The sequence below is a fragment of the Nyctereutes procyonoides genome, unplaced genomic scaffold (genome assembly GCF_905146905.1).
Source record: "Nyctereutes procyonoides isolate TBG_1078 unplaced genomic scaffold, NYPRO_anot_genome, whole genome shotgun sequence".
Lineage (NCBI taxonomy): Eukaryota > Metazoa > Chordata > Mammalia > Carnivora > Canidae > Nyctereutes > Nyctereutes procyonoides.
In genome coordinates this window covers 19,855,930-19,875,051 of record NW_026575141.1, presented here as the reverse complement: position 1 = coordinate 19,875,051, position 19,122 = coordinate 19,855,930, and the positions used below count along the sequence as shown (strand labels likewise).

Genomic DNA, 19,122 nt, shown 5'->3' with positions numbered 1-19,122 from the left:
CTTGTTTAGTCCAAAAATCAAATCCTATTTAGCAAATACTGTTACTTCAATAACACAAAGTTTTGTCTACTAGTCATATATTGATCTATACATTGTCGATAACATCCCCAAGTAAAAGAATATTTCATTAATATCAGGCATTCTCAAAGCCTAAAATCTTAAGAAATAATTTTTTTAAAAAAACATGAGAGTTAAAATAAGGAGTTCTGAACTTAAAATGCTTTGCTAAGTTTTATTGTATAGATTAAAATTCTGGTTTCCTAGATTCAGTAATACTAAATTGTCTGTTGGGTTTAGTAGCTTCTTGCATCAGCTCCTGCAACTGTCCAATTTGTTCATCACGAAAGTCATTAAGTTTTTCTTCCGGTAGAGCAGCTCCAAAACATACTTTTTCTGTTGAATTTTGTCTGTTTTCATTAGTTTGTTGCCATAGCACTGAGGCATACACCTAATAAAAAGACCAAAAAAAAAGTTATATATATAAAAGATATATATTTACTCATTTAATGTTAGAGAACTTAAAAAAAAAATCTAATTCCAAGTCACTATTTTTCTCCATCACTGAAGATACAAACAAAATGGCTGCTGATTTACTATTGGTGAAAATTTCAAATATATGTTATTTTTAGCACTGTTAAGAGTTTCAATAGATTTTTAGCAAAGTTTTTAACCTGGAAATCTGGGGGGTTGGGAATGGCCCATGGATAGACTTGAAGAAAATGAATAAACCACCCAAAAGTGATATGCTAAATTGTATGCACAGAAGTACTACAAATAGTTCTGGGGCTCTAGCTTTCCTCAGGTTTTCTTTTTTTTCTTTCTTTTTCTTTTTTAAAAATTTTTGTTTATTTATTCATGAGAGATACAGAGAGAGAGAAAGGCAGAGACACAGGGAGACAGAGAAACAGGCTCCATGCAGGGAGCCCAAGCCAGGACTCGATCCTAGGTCCTCAAGATCATGCCCTGGGCTGAAGGCAGCGCTAAACCACTGAGCCACCTGGGCTGCCCTTTCCTCAGGTTTTCAAAAGAGAGTGGTGGTTCTTATAGACTTAACAGTAGGTTGCAAAATTTATTGTTAATTCTCTTACTTTCAATTAAAACACTAATTCACACTAGAGAGAAAGTTATCAAATCCTTAACCTTTTAATATTTAATAATAATCTTTGTCAGGAAAAAATTCTCTATTTTTCATGCTGTAGTTTTTCTCTCATTCAATCAGCATCTTTAGTCTAATACTCCAACTACTGTTGTTTGGCACAAGTGATACATTTTTGAAGCAGACTTTCACTCTACAATCAATCCTTTAATCAGACAGTAAGTAACAATATATTTTAGTTCATGAAGTTAAAAGAATGTATGCACCCTCTAGGTAAGTAAATATTTAACTCTATATAATGCCACTAACTCTATCTAGTTTAATTAAATTGTTTACAACTGGATTGCCATTATTACCAAAGAAACTTTAATTCAAGACATTCCAAATCTTTACCTGTATTGAAAATATTTTATGTTTTACAGAAGTCAGTTTCATATAATAACTGAAAAAGAGCTGCACAAACGCAAGCTTTATCAATCCCACCTCTAAGTATATGCCCCAGAACAGTGTTTCTCAACCTTCACACTATTAACAAATTGGATAATACTTTTGTAGTGGGGTGGATGGGAGTCTGTTCTTGCACCATAGGATGTTTTAGCAGTATATCTAGTCTCTACCCAGGAGATGCCAGTAGCACACCCTCCTCAGTCTTGATAATCAAAAATGCCTCCAACCTTGCTAACTGTTCCCTGGCTGACCCAGGTTGAGAACTATCATTCTAAAGAAACTTTCAAACATGTGACTGAGTAGCATAAGAAGTGTGGTACTGCTTGTTAAAGCAAAAATTGGAAACAAGGTGGCTTAGTAGTTTAGTGCCGCCTTCAGCCCAGGGTGTGGCTTAGTAGTTTAGTGCCGCCTTCAGCCCAGGGTGTAATCCTGGAGACCCGGGATTGAATCCCGCATCAGGCTCCCTGCATGGAGTCGGCTTCTCCTTCTGCCTCTCTCTCTATAAATAAAAAATCTTAAAAAAAAATTGGAAACAATCTCACTGTACTTCTCAGTAGAAGAACAAATACACTAAGGTTTATTCAGATATTTCATCTTTTCAAAGAGCCAGGTCTTGGTTTCATTGATCTTTTCCATTGTTTTGTTTTTTAGTCTCCACTTCATTTATTTCTGCTCTGATCTTTATTATTTCCTTCCTTCTACTAGATTCAGGCTTTGTTTATTCTTTAGTTCATTTAGTTCTTTTAGCTAGCTAGCTCTTATAAGGTGTAAGGTTAGGTTGTTTGAGATTCTTCTTGTTTCTTGAGGTAGGCCTGTATCACTATAAAATTGTTTTCACTGCATTCCAAAGATTTTACTGTTGTATTTTCATTCATCTCCATGTATTTTTTAAATTTCCTCTTGATTTCTTTATTAACTCACTGGCTGTTTAGCAGCATATTGTTTAGCCTACTACATGTGTTTGTTTTTTCCATTTTTTTTCTTGTGACTGATTTCTAGTTTCATACCCTTATGGTCAGAAAACATGCATGATATGATTTCAATCTTCTTAAATTTTTTGAGACTTAATTTGTGGCCTAACGTGACCTATCCTGGAGAATGTTCCATGTGCACTTGAAAAGAATGTATATTGTTGTTTGGTATGGAATGTTGTATATGTAAGTCCATCTGGTCTTGAATACAAAGCCACTGCTTATTAATTTTCTGCCTTAACGACTACCCAGTGATATAAGTGGGATGTTAAAGTCCCCTACTATTATTATATTACCCTAAATTTCTCTTAATATCTGTTTATATTTGCTTTCTGTATTTTGGTCTCCAATGTTGGGTATTAGATATTTACAATTCTTATATCCTCCTGTTAAAGGATCCTTCTATTATTATGTAGTGCCCTTCTTTGTCTCATTACCATCTTTGTTTTATTTTTTTAAGATTTTATTTATCTGAAAGAAAGAGAGCACAAGCAGGGGGAGTGGCAGAGGGAGAGGGAGAAGCAGGCTCCCCACTGAGCAGGGAGCCTGACATGGGGTTCCATCCCAGGACCTTGGTATCATGGCCTGACCCGAAGGCAGATGCTTAACCAACTGAGATACCCAGGTACCCCACAGTCTTTGCTTTAAAGTCTATTTTGTCTGATTTGAGTATTGCTACCCAGTTTTTCCTCCCTCCCTTTTACATGGAATATCTTTTTCCATTCTTTCACAGTCTATATGTTTGAGCTCTGATGTGAATCTCTCGTAGACAGTATACAGATGGGTCTTGTTTTTTTTAATCCATTCAGTCATCTAATGTCTTCTGATGGGAGCATTTAGACCATTTACATTTGAAGTAATGGTTGATAGGTATGTAACTGTCATTTTGTTAAACTGTTTTCCAGTTGCTTTAGTTGTTCTCTGTCCATTTCTTCTCTTTTCCCTTGTGATTGGTGAATTCCTGTGGTGTTATGCTTGGCTTCCTTCCTCTTTATTTTTTTGTGTATCTATTATAAGTTTTTAGTTTGTGGTTACCATGAGGTACGTATATAACATTATATATAACAAGGATAAAGCAACTATATTAAAATGGCAGCCACTTAGGTTTGAACATTCTAAACGAACTTTTTAACTCCTACTTCCACAGTTCATGTAAATGTTGTCATATATTACCTTTTTATTCATATTTTCCCTACTTTCAATTAGGGCCTCCCCCTCCCACCTTAAGTCCCTTTAAGATTTCTTATAAGGTTGGTTTAACTTTTCTTTGTCTGGGAAACTCTTTATCTCTCCTTGTTTGTTTGGTAGGAAACAAAACAAAACAAAATCATAAAACCAAAAATATTATTTCAGCTCTTTACAGGCCAGAAGAGAGGGGCATGATACATTCAAAGTTTCTGCCGAAAAATCAGCAGAGGCTTTATGGAGTTTCCCTCTGTTACTGCTTTAAAATTTTCTCCTTATCTTTAACTATTGATATTTCAATTATCATGTGTCAAATGATGAGGACTTCCTTGAGTTCATCTTGTTTGGAATGTTCTGCAGTTCCTCAACAAAGATGACTATTTTCTTCCCCTCTCTTCTCCTTCTGGGACTTCTATAATATAAATGGGTACTTGAGAGTCTAAAAGATATTTTCAATCATTTAAAAAGCTTTTTTGCTGTTCAGCTTGGGTGCTTTCCATTACCTTGTCTTCTAGATCACTGATAGTTCCTCTGCATCCACTAACCTGTTGATTCCCTCTGATGTATTTTTCATTTCAGTTACTGTATCCTTCAATTCTGATTGGTTCTTTTTTGTATTTTCAGTCTCTTTGTTGAAGTTCTTACTGAGTTCTCTTCAGTGAGCATCTTTATGATTATTACTTTAAATTATATATTACTTATCTCCATTTCATTTGGAGTATATTCCTTTGTCTCATTTTGCTTGACATTTGGTGTTTGTTTCTATGAATCAGAATTTTCCTAAACTTGAAGGAATAGCTTTGTGTATGGTCATCCCTGGTGGAAGCTTTGGCTTCTTGGTGGTGACTTTGGCGGCTGGAACATGGTGGGGGTGGGAGGGTCTCAAAGCTCTCTGTTCAGAGAATACCCTGGCAAGATAGCTAAAATGAGAGAAAAGTGGGGTGCTCTGATGGGGCAGGGGCCCTGGAGTCCCAGGGACTTCCACGTAGGGGGTGTCCTGGTGGGGTGGTTGGAGCCAAGGTGAGTCCCAGGATGCTTAGTACAGTAGATGTGAGCTAGGAGGTCCCCAGAGCATACTGAGTAAGCCATCTGGAGCCAAAGCGGTGTGGCCTAGACTGTTCCAGGATGCTTAGCACTGGTATACCTTTGTACCTTGGCATGATGGTTGGAACAGCAGTAAGTGCTGACCATGGGTATTCTGATTTATGTTTCTCTGAGGCTGCCTTGGTGGGATGGCTGAGACTGGTGTGGACTAGGGTCCTGGGGCTCACTGGGGTGATAGGTTAGCTAGAGCACCCAAACCATTCTCCTGTCCATGCTACCTAGGAGGAGGGGGAAACATAAACCAAGGCTCTTGCTAGCCCCTCCTACCCAGAGAGAATTTCAGCAGCTCCCTTCTTGTTTGGTCAAGTTTCTCTTCTTGTTCAGATCCTTTATATTGTAATAGTAGTTGTTGGGTTTTTTTTTTGTTTGTTTTTGTTTTGTTTTTACCCCTTACTTAGCTTTTCTTTTTTTTTTTTTTAATTATGATAGCTGAAAAAAAATAAATTATGATAGGTGACAAGGATTAAGGAATGTACTATTTCACCCATTCCCCCACCTACCTCTCCTCTGGTAACCATCAGTTAATTCTCCATAATTATTTGTTTGGTCTTAAATTCCACATGACTAAAATCATACAGTATTTGCCTTCCTCTGGCTTATTTTGCAGAGCATTATTTTCTCTAGCTCTATCCATATTGTTGCAAATGGCAAGATTTTTATTTTGTGGCTGGGCAATAGTCCATTGTATATCCATACCACACTTTCTTTATCCATTCATCTATTGAGGACACTTGGGCTGCTTCCATAGTTTGGCTACTGTAAATAATGCTGCAATAAACATGGAGGTGCATGTATCCCTTTGAATTAGTGTTTTATATTTTGGAGGTAAATACCTAGTAGTAGGGTAACTGGATTACAGGATCTATTTTTCTTTTTTTAAGGAAACTCTATACTATTTTCCACAGTAGCTGCAATAGTTCGCGTTCCCACCAAGAGTGCACAAGGGAATCTTTTTCTCCACATCCTTGCCAACACTTGTTTCTTGTGGTTTTGATTTTAGCCATTCTCATAGTGTGAGATGATACCTCATTTTAGTTTTGGTTTGCATTTCCCTGATGATGAATGATGTTGAGCATATTTTCATGTGTCTATTGGCCATCTGGAAGCCCTCTTTGGAAGGATATCTATTCATGTCTTCTGCCCATTTTTTAATTGTAGTATTCATTTTGGGGTATTGAGTTTTATCAGTTCTTTATATATTTTGGATACTAGCCTTTTATCATATGTCATTTGCAAGTATCTTCTTTCATTCAGTAGGTTATCTTTTCATTTTGTTGGTTCTATCCTTCACTGTACAGAAGTTTTTTATTTTGCTGTAGTCCCAATACTTTATTTTTGCTTCTATTTTCTCAGGAGACACATCTAGAAAAATGTTGCTATGGCCAATGTTAGAGAAATTACTGTCTGTGTTCTCTTCAAGGAGTTTTATGGTTTCAGGTCTTACATTTACATCTTTAATCCATTTGGAGTTTATTTTTGTGTATGGCAAAAAAAAAAAAAAAAAGGTGGTCCAAGTTTCAGCCTTCTGCATGTAGCTGTCTGGTTTTCCCACCACCATTTGTTGAAGAGACAGTCTCTTCCCCACTACATATTCTTTCCTCCTTTGTTACAGAATAACTGACCATATGATCATGCATTTATTTCTGGGTTTTCTGTTCTGTTCCACTGATCTATATGCCTATTTTTTAAATTTTATGTGTTTGAGAGAGAGAAAGCACAAGCAGGGAGAGGGACAGAGGAGAAGCAAACTCCCTGCTGAGCAGGGAGCCCCAAAGTGGGGCTCAATCCCAGGACCCAGGGATCATGACCTGAACCAAAGGCAGATGCCCAATGACTGAGCCACTCAGGTACCCTATATGTCTATTTTTATGCCAATATCATACTGTTTTAATTACTCCATTTTGTAATATAACTTGGAAGTCCGGAATTGTGATAACCTCCAGTTCTGTTTTTCTTGTAGTTGCTCTTCTTTGTTCTGTGCCCCAGGGCATCTGGCATCGGTGTGTGCTAGATGGTCTGAGCTCACTGAGGCACCAGGCCTGTGAAGATGCTCAGCCCCTGCTCCCATCTGTACTTTCAAAATGGAGGGGAAGCATAGGCCTGGTGCTCACCAACAGTTCTCTTGCCGTTTGGCAGGATTCTAGGACTGGTTCCTTTACATTCTAGTTGCCCTTTTCAGCCATGGCTTTTTTTCTATAGTCTAGTGCAAACATATCTGCTTATCATCCCTCAGTACTATCCCTCCCCACCATAGTTTGCAGTGCTTGGGGTGGGGGTTCTCTTTGTTACCATGTAGAGAATAGTAAGAGATGGAAACATGGTATATCTATCCTTTGTTGTACAGAAGCTGTTCAGTCACCCCTCAGGTTTTTGTTTTTCAGGAGGAATTGCTCTATTAATAGTTAAACCAATAGGTATACCAATGAATAAATAGGTATACCTATTTATTGATATAAATAGGTATATCAATGTTGGAGGTAACGTCTACTCATAGTAAATAATCTTGGACTAGAATTTCAGATACTACTTTATAACCCATTAACAGGTAAATAAGTATTTATCAGCATGGATGAATGTCTAAAACAGAATCCAAAAAGTGTATTTTAAAAAGTTCTGAAAAGAAGAACAAATTTGGAGCATTCACAGCATCTGACTGCAGAACTGACAAAGCTACATTAAATAATTAAAACAATGTGATACAGGATTTAAGATAAACATATAGACCAACAGAATAAAATTTAGAGTCCAGAAATAAACCCTACATATATGGCCAATTGATTTTCAACAAGACTGTCAAGTCCACTCAATGGGGGAAAGAACAGTCTCTTCAAGAGACACTCCTGAGAAGACTGGATCCCTCCCTCCCAGTATATACAAAACTTAATACAAAATCCATGAAACTTCAGATCTAAATATAGGAGATAAAATCATAAAACTCCTAAAAGAAAATAGATAAATCTTCATGACCTTGAATTTGGCAATGAATTCTGAACAATGACCCCAAAATACAAACAATAAAAGAAATAAGGAGATCCCTGGGTGGCTCAGTGATTTAGCACCACCTTTAGCCTGGGGCATGATCCCAGGGACCCGGGATCGAGTCCCATGTCAGGCTCCCTGCATGGAGCCTGCTTCTAACCTCTGCCTGTATCTCTGCCTGTCTTTCTCTGTGTCTCTCATGAATAAATAAAGTCTTAAAAAACAAAACAAAACTGTGCCTTTAACAAAATCAAAAGCTTCTTTGCACCAGAAAACATTATTAAAGTGAAAAAACAAACTACAGAATGGGAAAAAATAATCACAATCAATGTATTGGATGAAAACACCCAGCCTATAAAAAAACAAAACACAAAACTCCTATAACTCAACCACAAAAAGATAACAGCCCAATTTAAAAAGTAGACATTTCTTCCATGTTGATATAGAAATGGTCAACGAGCATATTATTTTTTTAAATATTTTATTTATTTATTCATGAGAGATACAGAGAGGCAGAGACATAGGCAGAGGGAGAAGCAGGCTCCATGCAGGAAGCCTGATGTAGGACTCGATCCAGGGACTCAAGCCAGGGACTCGATCCAGGGACTCGATCCAGGGACTCGATCCAGGGACTCAATCCAGGGACTCCAGGATCACACCCTGGGCTGAATGAACGCAGCCGGCTTAACCGCTGAGCTACCCAGGGGTCCCAGGTCAATGAGCATATTAAAAGACACTTAACATCATTAGGGAAATGCAAATCAAAGCCCTACTGTGTTGGCAAGAATCTGAGGAAAATAGCATTGCTGATGGGATATGAAATGGTACAGCCTCTATGGAAAACAATTTGGCAATTCCTCACAAGACTAAAGAATTATTATATGACCCAGCAATTCCACTCATTGGTATATAACCAAAATAAATAAAAGCAGGAACTCAGACGCTTGTACTCCTCGGTTCATAACGGACTTACTCACAAAGGCTAGTATGTGGAAACAACCCATGTGTCCATTAGATGAATCGATAAACAAAATGTGGTATAGATACAAGGAAATAATATTTATCCTTAAAAAGGAATGAAGTTCTGGTATATTCTACAACATGGATGAACTTTGAAAACATTATGCTATGTGAAATAAGCCTTACACAAAGAATATTGTAGGATTCCAGTTACATGAAACATGTAGAATAAACAAATTTAGAGGGACAGAAAATAGAACAGAGGTTACCACAGGCTGGGAAAATGGGATTTATTGCATAGCAGGCACAGGGTGTCTGTTTGGGTAAAAAAAGGGTTTGGGAATAGAAAGTGGTAACTGATGCACAACATTGTAAATGCAATTAATGCTCATGAATTATATGCTTTAAAATGGTTGAAATGGAAAATTGTATGTTATATACTTTTTTAAAATCACATTAAGAAAAAGGTTATGCAAGAAATTTTCTATCAATTAATAGTAGCTTCTATCAGACCAACTTTCCTGCAGATAATCTTGTAACTCCAGAGAACTATAATCAAACAACAACCCCAAGGCACTTGAGAACAACCAGAGTTACACAGAAAATAGAAAGGAGTTGACTCTTCAGAAATTGACAGAGAATACTGGGTTAGATTCCCATATTTATGGCTTTTAGTCTAAGATTCCTGTTGGTGCTGAGAGGTAAGGGAAGAAGCTGTGGACACTGTGGGCTAACCACAGCAATTGGAAAGTGACAAGGGGATATCACAGGAAAAAAAAAAAAGAACTATAGAAAGGGAACTCTGAATTCTGTAAATAAACTCTGCCAAAATATCTGGCTAACCTCATAACTATGAATGCTCAGAACAGACTCAAAACAGCCCCCCAAAAAGGGTAAAAAAAAAAAAAGATATTTCAGTAGCTTCTCATCAAAGAAGACAGAATTTGGAATCTGAGTTCTGCCAAATTAACTGCTTGATAAAATCAAGACACTTTGGAAGAAAATAGTGGAATAATGTCTCTACGATGTATCATTCAGTGTCCAGGAAAAAAAAAAAAAACCAAGATTACTAGAAGCATGGAAATTCAAAAGAAAAGATAATGTCTGAATGGAAAAGCTAATGTCTGAAAAGATTCTATTTTTAAGTGATCACTACACCCAATATGAGGCTCCAACTCACAACACTGACATCAAGAGTTGCATGCTCTACTGACTAAGCTAGCCAGGTGTCCCTGGTGGAAAGGGATTTTAAAGCAGCTATTATAAATATGTGTAAGTATATAAAAGAAAATTTGACCATAATGAATGCATATATGAGAAATTTCAGAACAGAATAAATTGTTAGAACCAAATGAAAATTCTAGAACTTCATGATGCATTATCTGAACTGTAAAAAAAAAAAAAAAAAAAAAAAACCCACTGGGCTTAAAAGCATACTAGAGTTGAAAGAAGAAAGATCCAGTGAACTTGAAATATATCAGAAGTTATTCAATCTATAAGAAAAAATGTTATATGAGACAAGGTCAAAACATTTATTTAGATGGAACTGGAGAAAAAGAATGAGGCAGGAAATATATTTGAAAAGTAAGTATCTGAAAAACATACAGAGTCAAATTGCTTAGCAAGTTCCCAGCAAAAACTTACAAAATGAAGCCACTCTTGGCCACATTAGAGTTTTAAAAAGGACCAATAAAGCAAAAATCTTACATTTATAAACAGTATACCCATTTTTTATAGATCTCAAAAATACATTATTCATAAACATATATAAATGCAAAATATATTAAAACAAATATGGAAACAATAGCCATCAACGTCAAGATACTGATTATCTCTGAGGACGAGGAAAGGGGAAAAGATTGGGATAAAGTTTTATCTGCACTCTTAATATCTTTTTTAAAGAACTAAATCAGTAAATTCCAGGAGTAAATGGCCTCACTGGTAAATTCAAACTCTTGCAAAAAAATTTAGAGTATATTTCCTATTTTACTCATTTTACAATGCCAGCATTACCCTGATACCAAAACCAGACACAGCCACTGCACACAAAGAAAATTAGAGGTCAATATCACTGATGAACATAGCTCTAAAAATTCTCAACAACACATTACCAAGCCCAATTCAACAATACATTAAAAAGATCATACACCATCAAGAAGTGTGATTTATCCCTGGGATATAGGATGATTCAGTGTCCATAAATCAGTGTGATATACCACATTAGCAAAACGAAGGATAAGAATCATATCTCAGTAGATACAGAAAAAGCATTTGACAAAATTCAATATCCATTCGTGATGATGTTAAGAGCAGATGTAGTGGGCTTGATGGTGCCATATATATATATATATAACATATATTATATATACATCAAGTCCTAACTCCTAGAACCTGTGTTATCCTATATGGTGAAGGATTTACAAATGTATTTAAAAGCTAAATACTTGGGCAGCCCTGATGGCCCAGCAGTTTGGCGCCGCCTTCAGCCCAGGGTATGATCCTGGAGACCCGGGATCGATTCCCACATTGGGCTCCCTGCATGGAGCCTGCTTCTCCTTCTGCCTGTGTCTCTGCCTCTCTCTCTCTCTTTCTCTCTCTGTGTCTGTCTTGAATAAATAAATAAAATCTTTAAATAAATAAATACATACATACATACATACATACATACATACAAGCTAAATACTTGAGGAAATTATCCTGTTGAACTCTAATACCATCAAAAATGTTCATCTAGGAGAGAAGAGAGAAATTAAACACACTAGAAAAATGATGATGTGAAAATGATGATGTGAAAACAGAGTTTGGAGTGATGTGGCCACAAGTCAAGGAATCCTTACATCTATCACAAGCTGGAAGAAACAAGGCTCAGGTTCTCCCCTAGAGCCTCCAATGCCTTAATTAGGACATCTGGCATCTAGAACTTTGAGGGACGAAACTTCTGTTGTGTTAAGCCTTCATGTTGTGCTAATTTATTACAGTAACCCCAGAAAACTAATATAGCAGTAAACTACTGAAAATTTTTGAAAAGTCTAGTAGAAAAAAAACACCCTTCATGCTATAACAACTTTACCTGTTAGCAAAAGATGAATTCACTGTGGCTGCTAATTCCATTTCTCACTAGAGCTTTTTAAAAGGCAGAGGACCTACAGTACCAGTTAATCAGGGATTAAAAAACTAAAATACCTTGAGACTAGTTCTGCTTTCACTGTACTTCCTACATATTCAACTTGAATCCAGTTGATACCACTAAAATACTGGTAAGAAAGTAGATAGAATCTATTAGAATATGACTTTAATATATATAAAAAATAAAAATAAACTTAGTTTAATAAAATTATCTCTGAAGTATTAGAAGACCAACTTCTATTGCACAGGGTTTTTTTTTTTTTTTAAGAATAAAAGTGAACGGTATGAGATTTTTTTTTTTTACCAGCTTTGGAAATTAATAAACATTACAAGGATATCCTAACAAGAGAAACAACCAGATATGATGCACCCCCTGACACTTATCACCTATACCAAAAACCAACCTACACCTAACAAGCCCATACATCTAACCCAATTTACAGAATAATGTGTTAAACCTCACTATGGGAATGCAATCAGCAAAACCCAGACTATAGGAATGCAATTGTCAGAAATCCAAACAATCCCAATCTAAGCTAATAAAGGAAAAATCACAGTAAGAAACCAGTAAGACACCACCTTAACCAAATGATTGAGGTTAACACAGTAATAAGTGATATTGATAGCATTGTACCCCCTGCTAATACTGCACTGAGAAGGGTACGTCAGCTCTGTAGTATTTCTCCCAGTCATGTACAACCTCAATGTAATCCTAAGAAAACATCAAATTGCAATTCAGGGACTCTTCATCAAATAACTACCAGAAATTTTCAAACGTTTTAATGTCATGAAAGGAAAGACTAAAGAACTGTCACAGATCAGAGGAAACAGTGGCAACGTGACATCCAAATGCAGTGTGATATACTGAATTAGACTCTGGAACAGAAAAAAAATATTAGTATAAAAACTGGTGAGACTGACTATACTAAGTAGTTAATAATATTGTACTGATATTAATTTCTTAGTTCTGATCATTGTACTATAATTATGCCAAAAATTAACATGTAGGGGAGCTATACTATTTTTGCCACTCTAAGTTTAAAGTTAAAGTAAAAAGCTAAGAAAGGGCAGCCTGGGTGGCTCAGCGGTTTAGTGCCGCCTTCAGCCCACGGCGTGATCCTGGAGACCCGGGATCGAGTGCCACGTCAGGCTTCCTGCATGGAGCCTGCTTCCCCCTCTGCCTGTGTCTCTGCCTCTCCCTTTCTATCTCTCTCTGTGTCTCTCATGAATAAATAAATATCTTTAAAAAAAATCTAAAAAAATGTTTAATTTCATAAAAAGGGAGATTTAACAGACATACCAATTATGATGTAATAATTTATCTGGATTCTTTTTTTTTTAAAGATTTTATTTATTTATTCATGAGAGACACACAGAGAGAGAGAGAGAGACAGAGACATAGGCAGAGAGAGAAGCAGGCTCCATGCAGGGAGCCTGATGTGGGACTCGATCCTGGGACTCCAGGCTCACTCTGGGCTGAAGGCAGACGCTTAACCACTGAGCCACCCAGGTGTCCCAATTTATCTAGATTCTTAAACAAAAATGGTAATTTAAAAAACTAGATGTTTGATGATATTAAGAATGGCTAATTTTGGAGGTACAATAATGGTACTATCAAGATTTCAGAGTTTATTTAGAGATAAATATTAAAGTATTTGTGAATAAAATCATGCCTGTGATTTGCTTTAAAATAATGAGGGTAAGGGAAGAAAGTAGAAGAAGGTACAAACAAAACAAAATTGGCCATAGTTGATAAATGCTGAAGCCCACTAACAGGGACATGGTGGTTTGTTATATTCTAAGTTTGTATAGGCTTGAAAATTTTTCTATTAACTAAAAAATGTATACACACACTCATATATAATACAATCTAAAAAGAAAACTAGAAGGAAATTTAAATAAACAGAATTAGCCATGTATAAATACCATTCAACTAAAACTATTATTTCAATCACTCCTAAATTTCAATTATGTATTTCAAATTCAACTTACCTACAAAACTTCCCAAGCACTGGAAAGCTCCCTTGGCCTATCTAAGCACAAGCCTGTGACTCTAGACAAGGCTGCTCTCATATTGCTTTAACTTCTCTAACCAAAAATCATAGCTCTCAATTCTTTTTGTTTCAATGAATGAGGGATATTAAGTGTCAAAGTTAATTTTTGTAAATCGAAGAAAAAAGCAAGAGTTTTCAGGTTCAATATTATCTGTTCTTTCCCATGTCAACTTCTAAAATAACTTAAGTTTTCTTCTTTGAATCCTGATGACTTTGCAAGAAAAAAAAAAAAGTTTGCTTTGAGGCTATCCTTTTTCATCCTGAGATATTTTTTTCTTAAAGATTTTATTTTTCTAGGTTGAAGCACTTATGTGTTGGTGAAAGGCTGTAGTGCTTTCCTGGCCTGTCATGGAAACCCATGCAGAAAAAGGAACCAGAAGCTCAAAGTAGTTTGGAGTGCTGAGCCCCCTACATGGAGAGAGTCCCACAGTCCTTTGATGGATTTGATGGGAATGAGAAATAAACTTTTGTTAAACTATGAAAAATATTTTCTTTTGAGTAGTCTGTATACCCAACATTGGGTTCGAAGCCACAACCCTGAAATCAAGAGTTGCATGCTCCACCCACTTAGAAACCAAGCACACACATGCCCCCGCTCCCCCAGATCTTTATTTCTAATGAGGTCAAAATGATTTCCTGGCTACAAAGTTCTATCCCTTTTAGTTACTGTTGTTAATTAATTTTGTTTGATCCTCACTCTTTCCTGCTGCCAATTAACCATTTCTTTCAGTTTCTCCTTCCTCTCTAGTAAGTATTCATTAGAGAACACACTAAGGTTCTTTTTCTTTTTTTTAAGATTCTATTTATTATAGAAAGAGAGAGAGCGCACACATGTACAAGCAGGGGTGGGAGGGGAGAGAAGAGAGAAAGAAGACTCCCTGCTGAGCAGAGAGCCTGACTTGGGGCTCAATCTCAGGACACACACACACACACCGAGATAGTGACCTGAGCCCAAGGCAGAGACTTAACTGACTGAGCCATTCAAGCACCACCACACTAAGGTTCTTTTTTTTTTTTTTTAATAAATTAATTTTTATTGGTGTTCAATTTACCAACTAAGGTTCTTTAATGAAAAAACAAACAACAACCACCACCTACATTTACCAGCAGTTTTTCTTCTTTCTGTTTCTGGAACTATTTATTGAATACCTTAACATTACCATAATTTTTAAGCCATAAGTAAAACATATCAAAATAATTTTTATTTATTTATACATGAGAGACAGAGAGAGAGAGAGAGAGAGAGAGAGAGGCAGAGACACAGGCAGAGGGAGAAGCAGGCTCCATGCAGGGAGCCCGACGTGGGACTCCATCCCGGGTCTCCAGGATCAAGCCCTGGGCTGAAGGCGGCGCTAAACTGCTGAGCCACCCGGGCTGCCCACAAAACCATTTTTAAATAGGTTTCACAACAATTTCCTTACCAAAAGAATAGGACCTCACTTGATACTTTTTTTTTTAAGATTTTATTGATTTATTTATGAGAGACAGAGAGAGAGAGAGAGAGAGAGAGAGAGGCAGAGACACAGGCAGAGGGAGAAGCAGGCTCCATGCAGGGAGCCTGACGTGGGACTCAATCCTGGATCTCCTAGGCCCTGGGCAGAAGGCCGTGCTAAACCACTGAGCCACCTAGGCTGCCCCTGCTTGATACTTTAGCATATGCTTCTGAATCCTGATTAAATTCACTTAGTGTACTATTAAATTCACATTATAAATACAAGTGGTAATCACTGAGTTTGCACCATCTGCCCCACAGGCTAGCATCAAAGTGTAATAAGACTCCTCATACACCTGGCATACAAAAATTGAGACTGATTGGTTCTTATGAACAAATCTGGGCCACAATTTTTTTAAATGCAAATATCGAACACTGTTGGTAAGAGAATAAGATTTGAATATGGGACAATGATAGAGTTACAAAAAGCCAGGAATCAAGTCAATAAATCTATGGACTTCATATAGTTCAGACTATAATTGTGAGTGATAGGATTTTCAGGGCAGAAAAGATACTAGACCCATTCATATCTTTAAAAAGTCTCATGTATATACAAATAGATATAAGGATTGGTCAAATTTGGGGCACCTGGGTGGCTCAGCGGTTGAGCATCTGCCTTTGGCTCAGGTCATGATCCTGGAGTCCTGGGACTGAGTCCCGCATCAGGCTCCCTGCAGGGAGTCAGCTTCTCCCTTTGCGTATGTCTCTGCCTGTGTGTGTGTGTGTGTGTGTGTGTGTGTGTGTGTCTTTTATTTATTTATGAATAAATATGTGCTCGCTTCAGCAGCACACATACTATTTATGAATTAATAAATAAAATCTATAAAAAAAGGATTGGTCAAATTTAAATAGGTACACCTATACTATGCAACAGTTAAAATGAGCTCCCCAAGACAAGTGAAAAAAGCAATTTGCAGAATATTATGTTAAAGAAAGTCATTGGCATATGTTTTTAGATTATGTACACATTTATATAGATAATAGACTACTTATATATTTATACATGCAAATGAAGACACTGAAAGGATGCCTACAAAAGTTTAGGGGATGGTCTTTCATATTCTGTTCCAAACATTTCACTTCTGTAATATTTTGATCTTTTATAATAAATATTAAATAATGTTTAAGTAATTAAATGAAAGAAAAACAAAGCAAAGAGAAGCTTTACTGGACAAATTCTGGAATGAAAGAACTTAGGGCTCTGATTTTCATGATTTGTCCTAACAGCAGAGGCCAAGTCAATTTGCCATAAAGATTAAAAGAAAACTCAAATTCTCATTTTGTTTAATCACATATCTACTATTTGCCCTTTGTTCTTTAAAATAAATTACAACTGAATAGCCCAAAATACAGAAACATTTTTAATTCTAGAAGAAATCATGATACAATAATGAAAATTACCAAATTCTAAATTAAAAAATTGTTTCACAAAAGGATATTCATATATAGAAAAACTTTGTCATAGGCCCCTTTTAAAAGTGAAAACAAATGAAGATCTTTTTTTTTTTTTATAGCAACAAGTCTTTATTTTCATATAAGGTGCCCCAGCAGGTGACCATCAGAGAACACACTGCTGTTTACAGATACACAGAACCGAACAAGAGCGTGTTAGCATGCGGCCTTACTGTACACATGGGACACTGGTGAACGGTTTCAGACACTGCAATTAGGAAACAGAATGGGCCAATGCCACCTGTCGAGAGGTTCACGGATCACTCAGCAGTGCCGCGGGCGGTCTTCACCTGAAAGCAGAATCACGATCACTCTGGCAGTCTCTGAGCAACTCTAAAACGCAAGTCTAGTGAGAGACAAGCAAGCAAGCGAGAGATACCCTGTCCCATCGGAGGGAGGCTGATTCAGGGCCTGCACTGGCGTTTCTCAGCGGCAATGTAGCCGTTTTAATAGCCTGGGTTTCCCTTACCACATTTGCTGGCCATCAGCAAAAGTAAGAATTTCCGACACATGAGCTGAATAAGCCTAGGATTAAAAAGCAGAACACTGTCCACGTAACAGAGCTGCTGCTACTTTGTGACTTCTGCCCAGTTCTCACCTGTTGTCCTGCAAAATCCCCTCATCTGATGAATTTTAGCAAAGCTTCTAGCAACTGTAACAGACCTTTCCTAACCCAGCTCTAGATGCTAAGTATCAGAAACAAGTGCCCATGAAGTGGATGTGTCCATGGGAAAATGGCATTAGGAAAGCCTAATCTTTCTAACTACATATTATTACACGTATTATTAGTCCTATTATTAATTCCCCTTATAAGATAGGCATATATGGTGCTGCCATGCCCAAAACTTCCTGGAAAGCTAAAATAAGAGTAATTTTTCAGGGTTTTGCTAAATTCAATTGTTTGTACTCCTTCAATGTAAACTCCCAAAGAGAAAGACAACTACTAGATCCAGAAGGAAAAAGTTACCTTTCTCCCAAAAATTACTTAATTACTATAAGATTTAATTCAGTAACATTGAACCAACAAAGTTTGGAACATTTAGTCAAGCTTTCTCTGGAGAACTGATTAAAAATGCCATGTCTCCTGGAGGAGCAAAAACAACAAAAACACCCCCCTCCACAATAAACCTGAAAGTTACCTGAATTTTAATAATTAAATTCAAAGACACCTTAGGGATTTCAATCACAGCTTCCTAAGTCATTAACACAATATTTTATATTAAAGAAAAAAAATGAATCTATTTTGTCAATAATAAATTTGATTTTTTGGCTGACAGATTTTATGGTTTTCATGTCAGCAATGACATCCATTTCTATGGCACAAAAAACATCAAATACCACTTATGCTATTTCTTAGCACCCAAATAGCTATAATACATCACACTGATTCACAGAATACAAACAATAAGAATAGAAAGTAGCACTAGAACCACCTATTGATGTATTTCTCAGGTGGCCATGAACCTGGGCCTCTCTGGAATCAAGTTCCCCAGGTTCCTCTGCCCAGTGAAAGCAAGCAGACTCTGGACTCATCTGTGACTCCAGGGATTAACAACAACAACAAAAAAAAAAGTGTTAGTTGCTACTCATGGGAGAACAAAAAAAGAGACTAACCACATGGAACATAGAAGATTCCTGGTTAGGGATATAGTATGGAAATGTAGAGAAGATCTGGTTCACAAATGCTCTTTACAGTTGTTTATGATGAATTCTGTATGTCCTTGACATTAGACCCATACAAATCAAGTATTTCATAATGGCAGAAATGAAAAGTCAATACAAATAAATATATTTCTGTTTAGGAAATTCATCCAAAAGTTTCTAGAAGCTTAATACTAGCATTGTATTTAAAGTAAATATTATTACATAAGATATCGTACTTAAAGGCAACTATCACAAAAAAACATTCATATTTTTTTTTTATTTAACTGGTCAATTTTTTAAAACTATGAAGATAAATGCATTATATGTACATTTATTCTTTATAATTTGTTTCAGTAAGTTTTAGAATACATTATGTTCTGGATAAAGAATTAAATGTATAATACTATGATCCATTAACAGAATATTTTAAAAACTATTAATCAAGCTCTCAAACTAGATACCTTTATTAATCAGAACAAATATGTATAGTGTAGGATTATTGTGAGAATTAAATGAAAAACTGTTAATATTTCTATAAGATCTTTGCATTCAGTCTGTAAAATACTATAGAATTCTCTTCATGGTTGTCTTTATGAATACTCTTGCCTGGAA

General features: G+C 36.4%; 1 protein-coding gene across 1 annotated transcript in view; it reads right to left on the bottom strand.

Moving 5' to 3' along the window:
- Positions 1-218: 218 nt before the first annotated feature.
- SDHAF3 (succinate dehydrogenase complex assembly factor 3) overlaps positions 219-19,122 on the bottom strand; it is a 65,926-nt gene continuing 47,022 nt past the window's right edge. The window contains exon 2 of the mRNA XM_055307616.1: positions 219-448. Coding sequence (XP_055163591.1) covers positions 245-448 — 204 coding nt within the window. The 3' untranslated portion in view covers positions 219-244. The remainder of the gene's footprint in view (positions 449-19,122) is intronic.